This window comes from Gordionus sp. m RMFG-2023, chromosome 4, assembly GCF_954871325.1.
Source record: "Gordionus sp. m RMFG-2023 chromosome 4, tfGorSpeb1-WG-v2, whole genome shotgun sequence".
Taxonomy (NCBI): Eukaryota; Metazoa; Nematomorpha; class Gordioida; order Chordodea; family Parachordodidae; genus Gordionus; species Gordionus sp. m RMFG-2023.
The window spans coordinates 24260094-24279786 of NC_088778.1; the positions used below are offsets into that span (position 1 = coordinate 24260094).

The 19693-nt window shown below is 29.9% G+C and overlaps 1 protein-coding gene across 2 annotated transcripts in view; it reads left to right on the forward strand.

The window, feature by feature from the left end:
- The window catches only part of LOC135929119 (microtubule-actin cross-linking factor 1, isoforms 1/2/3/4/5-like), a 69718-nt gene extending 59666 nt beyond the window's left edge, over positions 1 to 10052 (forward strand). For both annotated transcript variants that reach the window (XM_065465626.1, XM_065465627.1), the window contains exons 52-73: positions 84 to 310; positions 526 to 793; positions 1071 to 1554; positions 1771 to 2109; positions 2243 to 2512; positions 2874 to 3036; positions 3187 to 3353; positions 3623 to 3851; positions 3982 to 4122; positions 4280 to 4405; positions 4492 to 4719; positions 5134 to 5538; positions 5694 to 5999; positions 6103 to 6242; positions 6461 to 6689; positions 6976 to 7134; positions 7306 to 7389; positions 7518 to 7631; positions 7871 to 7988; positions 8190 to 8353; positions 8775 to 8970; positions 9168 to 10052. In XM_065465626.1, the coding sequence (XP_065321698.1) occupies positions 84 to 310; positions 526 to 793; positions 1071 to 1554; positions 1771 to 2109; positions 2243 to 2512; positions 2874 to 3036; positions 3187 to 3353; positions 3623 to 3851; positions 3982 to 4122; positions 4280 to 4405; positions 4492 to 4719; positions 5134 to 5538; positions 5694 to 5999; positions 6103 to 6242; positions 6461 to 6689; positions 6976 to 7134; positions 7306 to 7389; positions 7518 to 7631; positions 7871 to 7988; positions 8190 to 8353; positions 8775 to 8970; positions 9168 to 9451 (4841 nt within the window). In that variant the 3' untranslated portion in view covers positions 9452 to 10052. The remainder of the gene's footprint in view (positions 1 to 83; positions 311 to 525; positions 794 to 1070; positions 1555 to 1770; positions 2110 to 2242; positions 2513 to 2873; positions 3037 to 3186; positions 3354 to 3622; positions 3852 to 3981; positions 4123 to 4279; positions 4406 to 4491; positions 4720 to 5133; positions 5539 to 5693; positions 6000 to 6102; positions 6243 to 6460; positions 6690 to 6975; positions 7135 to 7305; positions 7390 to 7517; positions 7632 to 7870; positions 7989 to 8189; positions 8354 to 8774; positions 8971 to 9167) is intronic.
- The last annotated feature ends 9641 nt before the right edge of the window (positions 10053 to 19693 follow it).

Here is a 19693-nt window from a genome sequence, read left to right on the forward strand (position 1 = left end):
ACTTTTTATACTCATAAACCGATTTTCCCCGGATTTTGAATAAATCTTTATCTCATATAACACTTGATTCAAATTTACAATAGAAATCGAAGAAAAACTGGACAAACTAAATCAATTATGGAATGCTGTAATGACTACGATGGAAACGAGAGGGAAAGCGCTGGAAGACACCCTCGAACTTTCCAACAAATTTTGGGAGGAATTATTCGCTCTTTTTGCAGCGCTGAAAGAAATCCAAGAAAATTTGAAGTTTTTAGAAATTCCGGCCACTATTCCCGAAACTCTGCAAGAACAACAGGACGAGATTCAGGTAAGATTTCCAATATAGTAACTTTGGTATTTAGTTAACCTTGTGGAAGCTATCTACAAATTTCAATGAGGGCCAACCCCCATAATTTAACAGGATTTTAAGCGCTATTTTTTAAACCCATAGAATTTTTTGGAGGATAAATATATTATATTTATTTATTTAAATATAAATATAATTTTAATCTTCGAGAACTGCTATATCATTTTTTTAAACAGGCCTTGAAGGACGAGCTCGAATGCGTGGTTGGCCCGGAGATTGAACAATGTAAGCGGACGGGTTCAGACCTAATGGAACTGATCGATCAGGATTGCCCAGACCGGCCCGAGCTCTCGCGTTCGGTCCACGAACTAGATTCAGCGTTTTCTACCACGGTGCGAAGCTTGGTGGATCGGGAAAGAAATTTGGGAAAAGCCATGAGCCGGTGTTTTGCGTTTTACGATGCCTTAAACGAATTCGCGGGCTTTTTGGACCAGGCTGAAGCTGGTAACGTTTTGTTTTGGTTTTTTGTTACACTAACCCACAATACTTGCAGATTATAATAATGTGTGATGGGGAAGAGTGGCTTGTTTTACTTGAATTATTTTTTAAGCTATGTTATCTAAGGATCAATAAATTATATTAGTTAAAAAATATCTAACTTTTTATCTCGATAGTGTATAATTTTCATTTCAACGCTGTAAAGTATCATTTTAAGATTTTTTACCTCAAAATAAGTTTTGTATGATATAATTATCAATTCTTTTTTTTGAAATCCTATTAGATTTGCAAATAATCGTAGATACAAAGCCAAACTCTCCTTCAGCTGAAGACTCTATAAACGATACAAATTTATCGAGCAAATCAGAACTAGAAGCCCTTCGACAGGCCGACCACGCCCTCAAGGTGCTCAAATCTCAGATAGATCCAAAGGCCTTAGATTTTCAACGATTAAACACCCTGGGTCGAGATATGATTGCAACTCCATCTTACGATAATAATCAATATAATGAAACGGATCACTCTCCCGAAGACGATAATAAGATCGCTCAACTATTGAATAAAGTCAACAATAGATGGGAAATGTTGTGTCAGAATGTCTCCGATCGACAGATTGCTCTAGAGAATTCTTTGGTAGAGTTGGGTCACTTAACTGGAGCTGTGACTGAAATGAATACGTGGTTGGAACACGCCGAGACCGCTATACGAGATTTCCCGGAAATGCTAGAGAGTTTGGATGTTAAGGCATTGGAAATATTGATGGCCAAGTTAAAGAAAATTTTCTATATAAATATTTTCTCTTTATAATCAACAACATTGATTTCGGTTATTTGTATTGCTTTGAGAATAAAGAAGGAAGGAAAGAAACTCTAAATATCCTATATTAAATATATTTAAAAAAAATTTAGTATCGTTGTATCTAATAGGTGATTAGTAATTAAATATTTTCTCACTAAAGTTTTTTTATACTACCTTAAAACAAGGCATAAAGTTCTCCGAACTGATACTGCTCATAAGCGTCAAACTTTAGATTCCTTGAACTCGGCTCTAGCCCTAGCTCAGTCCTCCCGTTTGGCTGCTTCCTTTCCCTCCCTTTCGCTCACTTCACTTAATTCCCCCTCCACCTTACTAAATTCCTCCATTCAAAGCAACAATCATTACATGATGAATCAAGAGATATCGCGTTTGAACGAAAGATGGAGACTTTGTCGAGACGAGTTAGAAAGTCAAAACTCCGCGTTAGAAGGCGCTTTAAGAGATAGGCAGGGCCTATTGGCTGAAGTTAGAGATTGTCTGGACTGGCTTGAGAGACTGGATTCTAGGTATTGCATGGACAATTACTAAATTTTAAATCTCTTAATTTTTATTTTGAAATAATTGGGCATTCTCTAAGACATAGTTTATCTGTTAGAATATTATAAAGATATTAATATTATAAATTTCAAAATATTTTAGATACCTATGTCCCACCAGTAGTTCTAATTCTTCCAACCTTAATAACCACGATCTTACCACTATTTATTACGGGCTAGATGGCGGACCTAATAATAGACTAACCTTCGGTGCGAATGAAAGTGGTATGGAATGCAACAATGTAATGCGTGATGTTAGAGACATGTGCGGAGCGGGCCCTCTAGGAGGTCTACCCCAAACCGTGGGTGAACAGATCGATGCTTTCAAAGGAAGGGTGATAAAAGAACTCGAGAGCGGGGAATCTCATTATAGGTAATTTATTTGCCAATTTTTCTCATATTTTAAATTTTAAAAGATCATACTTGGTCGCCTGCGTAAACGGAGGATCGGGTGGCCCATAACTGCCCCAAAGTTTGGGGCTGAATTTTTTTTTCTCATGCATTTAAAAGTGAATTGTAATTTATAAATAATACTTAAATATTACTTAATTCAGTCGTTTATTGCAGATTATTTATAATATAGTGCATAAATATTATCTAATTCATATTCTATGCTCCTTATTCACGATTCCCATCTCAATTAGATTTTGTAAAGTCTAGGTAAATTTGAATAATTATGAATAACCAAATTTTTTAGAAAATATTTATTTTTGATAAACCTTTTTACACCATAGATCTCTCTTATCTCGCGGTGAAACCGTTTTGAAACAAAAAGAAAAATGTAGCATAGTAGCAGAAAACACGGAGGCTTTCTCTAATGGGGCGTCTCTGGAAAAATATTTGGATGCCTTGAAAACCAAGTGGGATGCCGTACAGGTCCGCGTTCGAGATAGAAAGGTTTTATTATCTATTTATATGACAATATCTATTGAGTTCATTTTTTAAGTGAAAGAAAGATTGTCATTTTGCAATCATATTCTTATAAAAGCATTTTACTATTAAGATTTTTTTTAATTAATAATTAAATAAATATATATTTTAAAAAAGACCAAATTGGAGGTAGCTCTTAAACAGGCCCAAGAATTTGAAGATTATTTGAAAGAATGCCACAGTAATATGGCAACTTTGGAATCCCTCTTAGACCGTTATAGGGAAGATGGTATTCCTAAAACTCTGGATCGAATTTCAGTCACTTCGACCGAATTCAATGAAAAGTAAATAAAACATTGAATTTTTAAATTTAATTTTGTATGTCTACAATTAATCGCGAATATTTCGGTTATATTGAAAACTCAGTAGCGAATATTTTAGGATGTATTCAAAATTAATATGCCTCTCTTATTAAGACGTCACTCAATAATGCACAAATATTATAATTTATGTTATCATTTTAGTAATTCAGAATAGATTGACAGCTAAACCGTAACATTTTTTTAAAAACATTGTAAATATAAACCTTTTCGCCCTTTCGACATTTTTCCAGTTACCTCAAACCCGCCGAAACCTACAAAACGCAAGATATGATAAAGCTCGACAAACTCGGTACTCGCCTCATGTATTTTTGCCTCAAACAAGATTGCGTGGTCATCAAGAATTGTCTAATCAATGCTAGACATCGTTGGGATAAAGTCCATTCTTCCGGCATCGAACTTAAACGAAAATTGGAGAGGGGAAAGAAAGACGCGACCGATTTTTATTCTTGTCACGGGAAGGTTACCATTTTTAATATTTTTTTAATTATATAAAATGAAAATTCCCATTTTGGTCATACATAGGAAATCCTCACTATTAATAGCACTTAATATATTTTAAACTCAATTTATAAAATGATTCACGTTTCAGGTCGAAGAAGGATTGAAGGGATTGGAAGGTAGGATAAATGGTATATTTTCTGGTAATTCGCTTGACGTGGAACAAAAGAATGAGGAGAACGAGGCTACGACTCACTACGACAAAACCAAGACTATGTTGGGGCAGTTGAAAGTAGAATTACATATTTTTTTCTTTAATAATGAAATTTCGAACATCGAATCACCTTTTGTAATTAATTACCCATTAACATAGGCTATCACAAAACTTACCGTTGATTTGCATTATTTATTCTTTAATATATATTTTTTTCTACATTTACCTTTTTAAGGTTCTCAGAACTGAATTATCAACTTTGCAACCAGATTACGAATTGGTGTTACGTAAAGGCAAGGATCTTGTCGAAGACTGCAATGATCAGACATCACCACCTTCATTAAAATGCGATTATAATGTGGTTTATACTTATTTTTCAAATATTTACTACTTTAAAATTTATTTTAACCCTTCACCCCATTCTCTTTTTTTATAATACGATTACAGATCCAATCCATGATAACGAATCTCAAACAATCTTGGATCGCAATTAGTGAACGATCCGCTCATCACCAACGTTCTTTAGAAGCCGATCTAATCCTGAGAGGTGAGATAAGAGCCGTTTGCGCCGAACTCAAGGAATGGTCCCTTCGGGAGACCGCTAGGCTTGAAAGCGAAATTGGTTGTCTATATGGAGATTGTGAAACGGTTAATGGACTGATGGAAAATCACAGGGTAATACTTAATTGTAAAGTGTCATTTTTTCTGGATTGCTGATGCTGTCATTTAAGTTCAAATAAAATCATTCAATTAAAATGGATAAAATAAAGACTTTATAAGATCTCGATTAAAACTTTATGAATCGAATTAAAATTGAATAAAGAGATTAAAAATTAAATGAGTAGGGATATTAATTTTTGTAATAAATAAACCGATTGAGGTGTGTAAAGGTCAGCATTGAATTCTCAGGATTTGTTAGACTTGAAAAAATATCGGATATTTTAAGGACATTGTGAACCATTCAACAATATGTTTTGTTATTGGGATATTATAAAGATGGTGAAAGAGAAAACATTGGCAAAAGTATTAATTTTATTATTCGATAAATAAGCTTATGTGTAATGGTCCTTATATAACAAAAAATAATAGCTCTTTTTAAACGAATCCGAGGCTCGTAGCGCAAACGTTGACGCTCTCCGCGCCTCGATTGCCTCTTCAAATTCTTCCTCCGAAAATTCTTCTAAAAATTTGCTCGAAACGCAAAATCTAAACGAACTAACAAACCTTTGGCAAACTCTCAATTCCCGCGCCTCCGATACTACGGCTACCCTCGCGAAATCCAAAGAGATGGCCGAGCAATTCGAATCTAACGTTCGATGCCTTGTGGATTGGATGGACGGGGAAGGGAGGAAGGATATCGAGAAGATAGCTAACGGAATCGGGGGAAGCCCCACAGAAACGGGCCACCTTTTGGCCGCCTCTGATCTGGGACTCAAAATATTAACTTCGAAAAGCGATGCTTGTCAAGCTTATCGCAATGAACTTAGTCGACGTGTAAATGATTTTATTCATTTCCATGCTTTGCTTTATTGAGATTATGTGGATTTAGTATAGTAATGCATTTAAATATATTGTGGGAAAATACTTGAAAACCTTTTCTTTTCGTTTCACATAATGATAATAATTTTCACACGTTTCCCTAAAAACAGGAACCCGTGTACCACAAAATCCAAGAGCTCAGTCGTCAAATTTTGAGCTCCGCTAACCCCAAGGCGCACAGGTCTATCCAAAATTGGACATCCCTAGTCGAACAGATGTGGACCGACCTGAGCTCCAAACGTGATATGCTTCAGGAAAGATTGGCCCAAATGCTGGAAGAGACCAAATTCCGGGCTAAATTACTGGATGAGTTATTAATTTGGTTGACCACGGCTGAGGCTACTCTCACGGCCGCCGATCAAAGACCACTACCTACCGATATAGAGAGCGTCGAAGCTTTTTTAAAAGAACACAAGGTACTATTACATTATTTTTTGTCTAATATACGATTATTAAAAGGAGCCACAAAAAAAATATGGCAAATTTTTCTTAAATTTCAAAAAAATTATCATTTGCAAGGAATTCATGGAAGATATGAACAACAAGCAGCAAGATATTCAAAAATTGACGGTAAATCAGTCTATGCTTCCTATTTTGGCTAATGATACCTCGAAATTCAAACGTTCTAAATATGCGCCTTATAAAAAATCACAAACAGAGTAAAATATCTTATAACGAAATTTTATTTTCCACCCATGTCCTTTTTAAATTTATTGTGCAGGATTAAATCTATAATTATTTTCTATATTTATGCGATGGGTGTAGTCTTTTGCACGTTATAAATTTGATTTGTGAGTTTATTATCATCCACAAATTATAGGATCAGATTTATCATCTGACAAAAATAAAATAATTTAAACATCCCATTTTACCATAGTCTGACCACCGAAAATTCAACCCTATCCCCCCATAAACAACAAGCCCAAAATGGTGCTTCCACCGCAAATCCCGAATACAAAAATATCAAAATTCGTAATCTTTTCCACAAATGGCGATGTGTGTGGCTCCTATCCATCGATAGGCAAACCAAGCTTACTGACCACTTGAATTACCTTAAGGAAGTAGATCGGTTGAAAGATTTTCAGTTTGAAGAATGGAAAAAGAGGGTAGGCTATGTTTGTCTAAAATTGTCGCCTATTATTTTAAAAAGAATATTCTTTGATTTTTTAATTTCCTCTCACTTAGAAATATAATTAGAAATAAATGGTTCGTAAGTAATTTCTAACTATTTTTTTGATTGTTAAAATATGAAATAATTTTAACATTTTCTATCTCTTCGCTATACCCCTTTATCTTGCATTTTACATTTTATTATTTCTTATATTTTAACGAATCAAAAAATTTCTTGGAAATAGTAAGTCCAATACATCTTTAAAAAATCTTTATATTTAGTACATGAATTGGATGAACCACAAGAAGAGCAGGATAATGGATTTCTTTCGCCGTAACGACAAGGATGGAGACGGTCGTATGACACTAGCCGAATTTATAGATGGAATATGTTCCACTAATTTTCCTACCACCCGACCCGAAATGGAACGAGTAGCTAAGGTTTATTACTTTTATAGTTATTACCTATATAATAAAAATTTACATTTCCGTGATTTCATCTAAAAAAAATTATAATATTTAATTTGGGATAGGTAAGGTATTGAACATGAATGATTGATTTAAACTAAACTTTTACAATAACAATATCTCTAAATAATACATTTGAAATAGGTTATAGATACAAATTCTGATGGTTACATAGATTACAAAGAATACATGAAGGCTCTTAGACCCTCGTCTACATCTGGTCAAACGGTAAAGGAATGTTTTTAAAGATTATTTTCTATTTTATGATGCAATTATTATTGTAAATTTATTAAATTCTATAAGAAAACCATCTTTGCTTCTATAAATCTCATCATTTACATGCTTTAATATAATAGATCAATCCAGTGACCGAAGTGGAAAAGGTTAAGGATGAAGTGAAGAGGCAGGCTAATCTTTGTGAATGTGTCAGAAAATATAAAGTAGACCATATCGGTGAAGGAAAATACATAGTAAATAATCTATTATTCATTTTATTTACTATATCTGATCTCACTTTTAAATTTTAGAACGGATAAATTTTGTATAGAGTCCCTTAATTCTTTTGATTTATTCTATCTTATTCACTTTGAGCACTTGGAATTACTATATTCTTTTCTCCTTCATTTGCTATCCGCTTCCTTCTCATTTCTCGATGTTGTATATTTAACATTTTACTTACGAATACTATACTGTGTCATTTAAAATTTAGTTTGGTGATTCTCAAAAGCTACGATTAGTGCGTATACTAAGGAGCACCGTGATGGTTAGAGTAGGAGGTGGCTGGGTCGCTCTGGAAGAATTTTTGGTTAAAAACGACCCTTGTCGAGGTAAATGGAGTGTTTTAATTTGTTAACATTTACGCATGCTTAGTATTAAATAATAAAATGTATTTAAGGTTAGGGTATAGATGAAAGAACAGATTTGATAATTTGACTTTAAACAATCAAAAGGAAGTATTGGAAATTATATCAAACCTTGTTTAATTTTTGTGTATCCTCTTTAATCTATAATATCATCGTTTATTCTAGCTAAAGGACGAACTAACATAGAACTGAGAGAACCATTTATATTGGCATCGGGGGTTAGTCAGGCCATGGCATCCTTCAAAGCCAAATCACCTCACAGTAGTCCCCTTAGTCCCGCCTCTTTCCTATCTTCACTAGGTTTCAATACTCCCGGGCCTATTACTAAAGTATGCTTACATCTTAATCATTTATAATTTTAAGAATTTTTTTTGATATCAAAATAAATGTCTTAAATTATTTAGATTCAATCAGGATATTCTAATTTATTTATGTTTTATATGGTTTGTGACATACGTTAGATAAGTCGGTGTCAAACGAGTTCTCGCATTTGATAAAATGTTATTTTTTTTTAATTGCCCAGCACGGTCTTGGAAAATTTTACGGGCCAATCAACTCTTATTTTAAACCTAGTCGAGTTTTTTCGAAAACTATCAGGTCAGTCTCGAGGTTTAACTCGAAAGATTACCACGCGTCTCGAGATTTAGCTGATTTATTTAAGCTGGTTGCTCAAAGATGAGTAATGAGTAGATTTTGTGACACCGATTTTTTTTTCACTTTTAATAATTTATTTCAATAAAAACAAAAAAGATCAGAGAAAAGACCCCCAGATCTACACCTTGGAGAATTAATTCCTCTAATAACAATTATGGCTCTAGCGGAAATAAAACAGCTAGCAGTACCCCTTCTTCCTCTCAATCCCCAGTTCCACCTCATCAGCAATATCCAGCCTCTAACCAATTTTTTTCCCCATCTCCTTTCAGCGGAATCGCGAAAAAAGGCATAGGTATTAATGTCGAGTTTGATATCAGTTAAATTTTAAGCAATATGCGGCTAAAGAATGTAACCTTAAATTTTATCAATAAATATGAGCTAAATATATATCTTTTAATTTTGATAATCTTTTAAATTGCACTCAGTATTATGGTTAATTTAAAATTTTAAAGAATTTATAGAAAAAGAATACCTTTTTAAATTATTCAGGCAGCTCAAATAACAGCAAATCCAGTACCAGATCGAATTCCCGTGTTTCTTCGCGCCTTCCTAGCCGAGCCCAATCCCCTGTCATTTTTTCTAATCTAATTGAAAAAAGGGGAGAGGTGGAGCCAGAGAATTACATTGAAACTAGCGCTTCTACCAACTCAAAAACTCTTGCTGGGACCACCTTAACCACCGTTACTTTTAAAACAAAAGTTAGTAAAGTTAAGACTATTGTTGGCTCCGCTAATTCTTGTAATGCGACGCCGAAAAAATTTGTCAAGAAATGAGATTTATTCGAATTTATTAAAAATACGAATGTCATGAACCATCTAAGTTAACCCAATATTCAAAACTACTTGATTGGACCACAATTTATATGTATTACTTATAGTTCAAGAATCCTTTATTATAATATCTACGGAAATCCAATCATTCTTATATAAGCATAGATTCGTTATTGTAATATAATTTTTTTTACCAACATTTCATTACATATTTTGTAATTTGCTTTTCATTATATTTAAGAAATATATATATATATATTATTTAACGATTTATACATAACATTATTAAATTATACATATAAAGTATATATTATTCAAATTTATTATTTTTTTTATCTTTATTATTGCGAATTTCCCTCCATTAAGTATAATGCTATATATGTTTATAAAAAAATAGCTTTTATAATATGTTTAGTTATAAATAAAAATACGACGTAGCATTATTTTATAAATTGTTAGCATTCCAATTTTATTATCATTATTTTGATAAGCCTGTTTTATTAGCTACCCCACTCCATCCATAGTATTTTATGAAAAAATCGGTTATAATTAAATCCGTCATTTACAATTATCAAATTTTCGTGAAAAAAAAACATGAATACAATATCGTCAAATTATTATGATGTACAAAATAAATTACTTTTTTATACATTTTTATATGAATAAAAATGCTATTGTCATTTTAAACATAGCAAAGAAATAAGTTAATTTTAGCCCATAATTTATTTGCTTATATGCAGGAATGAACCAGGAGGTCTCATTAACCATAGATGGGCTGATCAGGGAAACATCTCTTATTCTTTATGATACTTTTGAAGCAATTGCTGTGGTGACTTGTCGAAGACCAAGATTTTAGCCATAAATCGATGTTTTTGACCGCACTAGCTGCTTTATAAAAAAAATATTAACTTATAAGTTGCTATAAATGTTTAAATGGTAATATTTAACCCTTTATTCCAGTACACTCATTAATTTTTATTATTTTCGAGATAAAAATTTATGATATATTAATAACGATTCCATTCAATATATTATCTTCAATCTGTAAATAGAGATACTAATATAGTTGACGAAAAAATGGGAAGATTAAAATATATCATGAATCTTTTCACTTTGTGAAATAAAAACCATTTTTCTAAATACATATTTAAAATAATCTACATCCATAACCCTGCATTCATAGTTAACGCGATTTCGCGGCGATATCATATTTTGTATACTTCGCCGCCAATTCGCATTAACTGTTTACGCAGGGTAAGATGTAATAAGCTAAAAAAATTATTATTAAAATTTAGTTGTTGGTTCTAAACTTATGTCCACCACATTGGAAATCCCTTTTTCAGGTCGCCTGTGATTAAACGTAATTTTCACCATACTGTCTGAGGTCTGAATGAACAAAATGTTTAGGTCGCTTTATTTATTAATTTTTGATTTTTTTTTGCCATCCAGATAAAGCTAGTTAAAAAGATCCCAACTTTTGTATAAATATAAAAATTACGATAATTTCAACGATTTCCCAGCACTTTCACATATCATGATTAAATGTATTTTTTATTCTCCCCAAAATTTATAACATTGATATATTATTTCCTCTGGCGTATAAAATTAGTTCATATTATAGTGTTGTTAAAAACCCCGATTCGGGTCGATTTTTAAAAACGGCCCTATTAAGATTATAACAAAATTAACACTATGTAAGCCCGCATGCTTATACATCTATTTACCAAATCTCGATGCTTATATAATATTATTTTGGCTAATCGGGCCTTTTAGCAACACTAACATTACATTATCATACCGGGCCACTCATTCATTTAGGTGCATCACTTATTGGTTCTAATTTTTATATCAAGTATAGTTGGGTAATTACTCTATTTTTAGCGCTAAATCAAATTAGCCGAAAACTATCTTTGGCCTCTAGGTTTTAAAAGGATAGAAACCGAAATTTGAAAGAAACTCATATAAATTAAAAGGCCTTAAGGTTAATGGATCTTTTCCGACAGGCGCCTGAAAATTGAGCCTAATTAGCCGATATTTAGCCATTACCCAACTATAATATCGAATCCTTATGCCGCTACAAAAATTCATAACTAAAAATAAAATTAAAATGTCTACCAGATTCAAAAATATTCCATATGGAACCCTCCAATAAATTTTAGACAATCAAACTCTGATAAGAATAAGTTTCTAACATTTCAAAGGAGTTGGTTAATAAGATTTCGTGGCTTTGATACATCAGATTTTGATGACAGAGGATCGCACTAAAACTCACTATCACTAGTTGCCAAATATAGAAATTGGAAGGGCATCTAGTACATTAAATGATAAGTATAAAATTTGCACTTTAAGTATTTGAACCAATTCTAAAAGGCTATATAGTATCAGGAGATCATAGTAAAAACATTAAACGGTTCAAAAAATAGTGCAATAATTTGGTTATTGGTAAACAAAGTGTGCCTAAAGATCTAGATTTTGCCCCTTATAACAAATGAATAAAACAAGGGCAGTCATCAGGGATTTTGGGCTAAAAAATGTTCCAAAATGCAATGTATACTTGCTAATGTTTTAAACGAACACGTTCTTAAATAGAATAGTTTTTTTTCCGACATTCAAGTTAAAATTTAAAAGAAATTTTTTTTTAAATAAAAGGTTTCATTTTTTTACTCAGCATATTTTCCTCTGACTAAACTAGTGTTTATTTCATTAATGTAATTTCGTCGATCAAGAATTGGAGAGCATCACCCATCATTTTTAAGATTGTTGAGCTAAGGGTTAATTTTAATTGTCAATATATAAAATAAATTCTTGGCGAAGTCAGTTCTGTCAATTTTGCTATATTTCCATAATTTTTGTTATATATTGCATGATATTATCACTTCATAATCAATCACCTGTGTTATGCACATTTTTTTAAATTTTATAGAATAAAAACAATTAAGTCAGTTAAATTATTATTTCTATAAATAAGTTGGAATTAAGTACCTCCAAGAATACCATATTTTTACTTAAATTGATCCATAAGTTTTTCTTATATTTGTTTAAATCCAAACTTTCAAATCGTTTTTCCCAGTTTCAACAAATTAAGCAAGTGGAGCGCTCCCATTCTGGACCGAGTATTTATATTTTATTATGTTTAGGTTTATATAGATGGTAGTTCTAATTCAGACTCAGATAATGTTATTTTTACCATGGCCTAATCTAATTAAAATAAGTATTTAAATCTTAATTCTTTAAATCAAATATTAAAATAAATTATATAGAAATATTATAAACGCATTTTTCATTTTGGAAAGTGAAGAAATAATCAATTTATGTGACGCCTATAATGAAGAAAATTTATAACATATTTTAAGAAGCTCGCATAAAACCAAGAAATGTTGAAGCTTTATAACAGAGACTCTATTCTACAATATCTTCTCTTTTTTAATGAAGAGTTAATGGAAAATTTGGAAGATAATGGTCTATCGGATTTATTTGAAACAAAATATATAACTAGATATTCTCTATAAATTTTTAGAAATAAGACCTTTATTAAATATATGACTTGCAATACCATCCACAGCTCAGGTGGAGCGCATTTTTAGCGTATGAAATTCATAGTTAAAACATTCTTGCTCATCGAGTAAAAAATTTAATAACAGCTGGTTAGTAAAAATTAATAGACAAAAATGCAATTAACAAATATTAATATATTATTAAAATCGTATTTTATTGTTTTATATTTTTCGACATTATCTAATACAAAATAAAAATATTAAATCCAACGGCATACATGATGTGGTGTTATTATATTGTGCATTTATTTATGTTAATTATTTATTTTAAAAAAATATTTTGTTTTTTTTAGATATGGGTTAGGATGCGGGCTCAGGTTCTGTTTAAGGTTAAAAAAAATAGGTGGGTTCGGTTCGAGTTAGGTTCAGTGAAATATTTTTGAACCCGGGTTTGGTTATGGGTTCAGCTCGGATTTAAGAATTTTTGAATTAATAAAAAAAAATATTCCATATTTAAATCATAATTAAAAAACTAGACATAAATTTGGTATAAAAAATAAATTTTTTATTTTATTTATAAGCAAATATAGTTAAAAATACAAAGTATAGTCATGTATAGATTTAAAAATTTTTATTTAGAGGTATTTCTTTAAATTAACAATATCCAGTATTGTAATTTTTACTTTGACTTGATCACTTTCATTTTCCTCCAATTAATAATCTTTGAGAATAAGTTAAATATTAAAAATAAATGGCGTTTTAATTGTTTAAAATTTATCAATCCAATAGGAATCTTTGATAATAAATTTAAAAAAATTTAAAAATAGAGTAAATGTAAGTTGTTTAAAATTTATTAACACTTCACTTAAATGGAAATTTGAAAATATTATATAATGTCAAGTAAATTATTAATATTTGTATTTAAAATTATACAAATATCTTATATTAATTTAAACAATACACTAAACCCGTTTGAACCCGGGTTTAAATAAAATTTCCGGGTTCGGTTCGGGTTCGATTATTTTCCTCAAAAACCCCTATTTTCTTGTTCGGGTTCGGTTTGAACCCCTTGATATGGGTTTTTATAATTAGGTAAATTGAGAGTTTTTAAAAGGTCGTTAATTTTATTTTCGTCCTAGATAATCAAAGGTCTCTTCTGCACGGCCCTGATTACATTTTAATATTTATTAAATAATAAATCCTGCTTAAATATGATAAAAGGGTATTGGCTACTGCCTATCAGTAGCCATGTAAATAAAGTTCATTAAAAAACAAATACTAGCCTTTCATAAAACAGATTATTATGTATATTGCAACTCACATGCCTTAACCTAATATATTATAATTAATTCGCAATCTGAAAAAAAAAACTTTGATTTCCTGAAAGCCCAGGAATCTATTAAAATATTTCTAGTTTGCCTCAATTCTTTTCCACTTTTATTGACCAATATTCTAGTGGGAGCAGATACCGAAAAACTATTGAATTCTTTCATAATAAGGACACAATTTTAAGTTTTTCGTTCAGTGCTTAGTTTTTTTATATATTAAGAAATCTGAATTCTAAGGATTTGTAAAGAAAAATATATTCTTCTAATAAGATTGTACATTTCGCATAGTAGATAAATGGAGGCTATATCATTTTGGCATATGAGTTGAGAGCTTTTCTGATCAGAAAGAACTAAGAAAAGGACTCTTAGGAAAATCACAGGAAAGATGGAAAGACTAAATAAAACGAAGCCTCCACATTATCAATTTAGCCGTTAGAAATCTGCAAGACAATAGATCGGGATGGGGACATTCGCTCCCTAACTCAACTGTCATTGTCTCATAAATAATTCGAGATTAAAATTTAATAAATTCATAATCGCGACAATATTGTCAGACTGGGTTCCCCAATTCGCCGTTTTTTATTCTTTCTCAAAACAATTTAGAGATAATGATAATTTATTATCAAAAACCTTATGTAAACAAATATCTTTAAAACATTTTTAAAAAAAAAATGTCATGAAATTTGTGTTCTTAAATTGACAAAATGTGACGCCCCGGTTATAAATAAATCATGTTGACGAATACTCTAGGAAGCGAATAAATTATTATATTTTTTTGCATATTTTTTGAATTTTTACGAGAATATTAACTATATTATGTTATTTCATCGTATAATATATGACTCTGCCAGAATACGCCCTATAAACTTAGATGCGATTGCCACCTAATGTATTCTAAATGGCGAAGGGGAGGGCTCAAAAAACTGATTTTAAAATATTTATTATTTAAAATATAAATTTTTTTAAAAAAAAATATATATATCTTTAGCCGCGAGGGGAAAATATTTGTCTAACTACATATTTAATTATGATTCTTGTTATTTTTTATTTATTTTTTTCCTAAAAAAAGAGATTTTCAACGAATAGTTTACAGGTAATATACAAAAAAATTGATTAAAAATTGCTATAATTAGCATCGTTTCTCCTTAACATAACAAGAGTGTATAATTTACTACTAAAACTGTTGTTCCCATTAACTTGATCACTTTTATAATTTAATATTTAGTTTATTTGAGTTTTAAATGAAAATAATAATAATAAATATTAAATAATAATAATAAACCTCTTAATTAAATATAATATTTTGTATTTGAGAATGCGGAAACTGGGATTTCTATAATGAGGGAGATGTGATGCCCTAGCGTTTATATTAAGGAAGGGGTGCTCACGAATGTGTTTTTTAAGCGATAGTGTTTTAAAAGAGTACTGAGAGTACTTAGTAAAAAAAAATTCTAGTTAACATATTTTTAGTTTTTGAAATATCATATTCATACGAAAATCATATTCATATGAAACTATATTTTTACATTTGGCATAGATAATATGCCCATTTTTACTTGTACGAATAAATACTAATCAGGCCACCAAATGCACAAATCATGAGGGCTTCTATATTTTTCGTTTGGCATTTTTACCGACTTTATATAATGATGCCGTTTATAAAATTGCCCCAGCATTTCGATTGTTTTCTTCTTTATTTCGGTTTCATCTTATATAGTTTACAATGCATTTAAGTTTTATGGTTATGATCCCTTGTGAAGCTTAGGGATTAAAAATCATGTGGATTAAATAATAATACGGCTAATATTAATGTTTTGTTTCTTAATTATATTATTTCTTAACTGTAAATTGGGCAAAAAAAATTATGCGATTAAACCTTATGATATAATTATTAAAATTTATTAGAGACCCGCAATTGGAAAAAATTATTTCGAGGAACCCGCCGCCCGGTGGCAGAAATTTTTAGGCCCAAGTTTGGAAAGAGTCGATGCGCAAATTTTTAAAAAGGCGTAAAGGGAAATTCTTAATGTTATGCATTAAATTTAAATATTCATCCATAACTTTTGATAATTTAGTGATGTTTATTTATTTTTACTAAATTGATGATGTTATAATAAGACACACTAATTTTTTATATATTACCGAATCACGTTGTCGAGTCCGATCTACTATTGAACCCCCAAGTTGACTCCAGAAAAAAAATATGATCCTTGCTAGAATCGAATCAGGTCAATGGGATTCTTGATCAACGCATTTATCGACTCCACAGCGTTTCAAGCAATTCAACGAAACTTTTATCGCGATCTTAGAATGTAGTTTATCGCTAAAGAAATATTGTTAAACCAATATCGCAAATTTTTTCTGCGCAATATATATAGCGAAGACAATATCGCCAACCCTTATAACAACCCGTCATCTGAATTTATTTCCACAAATACTTAAGAATGTATTTTAGCGAAACTTTTATCGCGAACCCGTTATAGCGAAACATTTATCACGAGCACTTTATATAAAATTTTCTATCGCGAATATATTTGCGCGAAGTCATTATCGCGAGCGCATTAGAGCGGAACAATAAATATATTGCGAATGCTTTATTTAAAAGAAAACAACCTATTCAATATTAATTTACCAACCATAGTTCCTTAAATGTTTTAAGGATCTTTTGTTTCTGGTCTCTCTCACTCATGGTTGTATGTACGGAGGGGACATTTTAGTTTTTACTCCAATAAATTCCTTCCCGCCCTTCCTCCAACATAAATTATAAAAATGTGCCTTTATGCCATTAAAGGTGAATATTTTAACAAATATTCTGAAATACTTACCATTTTTTCCAATCAAGTTAAAAAAAAATAATGAAAAATAAGAATTTTTTGCTGATTTTCTCCGATTAGTAAACTTTCCGAGTTCATTTTTTTAAAATTGTTGTGTAAATAATAAAAGGGAATCTCATTTTATAAAAAAAAAATTTCTCTAGAAAATTTTTCCTTTATCGGAACCCAGTGATAAAACCTGAAATGTAAATTAAATATAATAATATGATATATTTTAAAAAAAAGTTTCATGGAGATTCATACCACATTTTTTATATTCCCCTCTCAATTATTATTATTTTTACGGAATGCATATCGATATAACTTTCTGATATAATAGTAACTCTATTTGAAAATTTTGACATCTTCCTTCGTATTTCAATAAATAAAATTAACTGTAAAATATTCTATTGGATAAGTAAGATAAATATAGGAAAATTATATAAATCATTTGATCTCCAGCTTATAATTGTTTTCGTTTTTGGTTTTTGATCATTAACATAATCCCTTTCCCTTGTAATTCAAACTCCGTGGTTGTTATTATAATTAGATACCACTAAGATTATTTATTATACAACCTTCATCTTCATCTCTAAAATAATCCTTGTTTTGATTCTCATCGTTAGCTGGAAAATGAATACTGCTTGATAATTTTTATTCTCCATTTGCACCTAAATTAATGTTTTATAAATAATTATAAGATTTATACTGTATTAATAATTAACGATTGTAAGAAATTTTAATTTAATTGATCTTGCTTTATCCGGTGTTCCGATGTAGGACTATGAATGATTAAATTTTAATAAAATTTTAAGTTTTATTGATAATATTGTAATACATTATATAACAAAAATGGTGTGTCCCCTCCCAACTATACTATCAAAATATCATTCAAACATATTAAATCCTGTTTATTGATTCTGAAAATTTTTCAAATTAAAAAATATGGTTTTAACTTCCCTAAATTTATTTATTAAGATTAAAAGTTTTATTTATAAATATAAACGATAAAGTTTGCAATTGTTATTTATTACTTTTGGTAAAACACATTTTCTTCTGTAAAAATTAAAATACTAAATATTTTTCAAATCTTTTTTAGTCAATCATGTATGACAAAACTATCTATGTTAGGTTAAAATTTCTAGTCTCATTAAATAATAGCTCAAATTATAATTGAAATGATCTAACGTTCCCCTGTATTCCAAGTACCCCGGTCTCACCTAGCTGACTAAAATTTACAAATTATCAAATCATATTTAATTTAAAAGTGCGAACTTTAAAACGTTTCTACTGATACTTATTTATTTATAATTTGTTTTATCACTTGTATTGTAGATTTCTTCAATAAAATTAATTCACGTTTTTGTGTATCTTTCTATATTTTTATTTTGGACGCCTTTGATATAAATATTACAAAATTTTAAAACCGAAAAAAACTTTTACAATATTTCCCATAACCGAACAGGAATCTTTTAAATTTTAACCAACTAAACCGTGACATAGCCATGACTTTCTGAATTTTTTGCTACTGAACTGTTACCAGACCAGAACCTTTATAAACAACGGCGTCTCTGGACATCATTAAAAATATTTATTAATAAAATTATGTGATAAAATAAGAAACAGACAATTTTTTTAAATATTATTAATTCGTTTGGTATTGGTTTTATCAAATATATATATTCATTTACGACCTGTCCTGAGGTGAAAGCACGTCCTCGCATAATCACGCCTGTTTTTTTCTCACAAGGTAGGTAAGAAAACCTTATTATCCAATAAAGGGAAGGGCACTGAAAATTCCTTCACTAGTTGTTTAATTATATATAAATTAAATTGAATATTATATAAAATATAAAAACTTATCTTTTAAAATGTAATATTTAGAATGGCATAAGGATTGTTCCTTTTTCTTGTAATTATTCCGAAAGGAATTCCTGCAGTTATTATTTTTCAACCCTATAATTTTTAAAAATATAATGTTTGAACCAAATCTAAAAACAGGTTTAAAGTATTCCTGTCTTTTCAATATTTTCAGATGATGAATTAAATCTTCCATAAATATTTATTAATTATAAATATCGTCTGTACATTCATCCAATAAAATTAATAAATATCTTTAACTATTATAAGCTCATAATTTTCCATTTATAGTTTCTTCTTAGAGTTCTGCATGGCAGGCTAAAAATATTAATATTTCCTATTCTATCCTTCTTTTTTTTGCCTGATTATCACAATTAAAAAATAGATCAACAAACAATAAAAATTTAAAATATATAAGTATGTGGATAATATTTGATATTCACTTTACTATCCGGGAATAATACGTGATTATCGATCTTTAATTTCATTAAAAATTTTACAAAACTTAAAATTTATTCAAGAAATGGAAACCAAAACACAAAAAATAATAAAATTTTTAATATTTTATGGGAGCTCTCCCTAACCTTTAAAGAATTATAAATAAATTAGTAGTTAAAGCTTTTAAAAATATACATTTTAAACAACCAAATATTTTTTTTATTTAAAACCAAAGTTTATAAGTTTAGACAAATTATTTAATAACTTAAATAACAATTTATAAGCTAACTTTGAGAGGTATTTCAATTATTT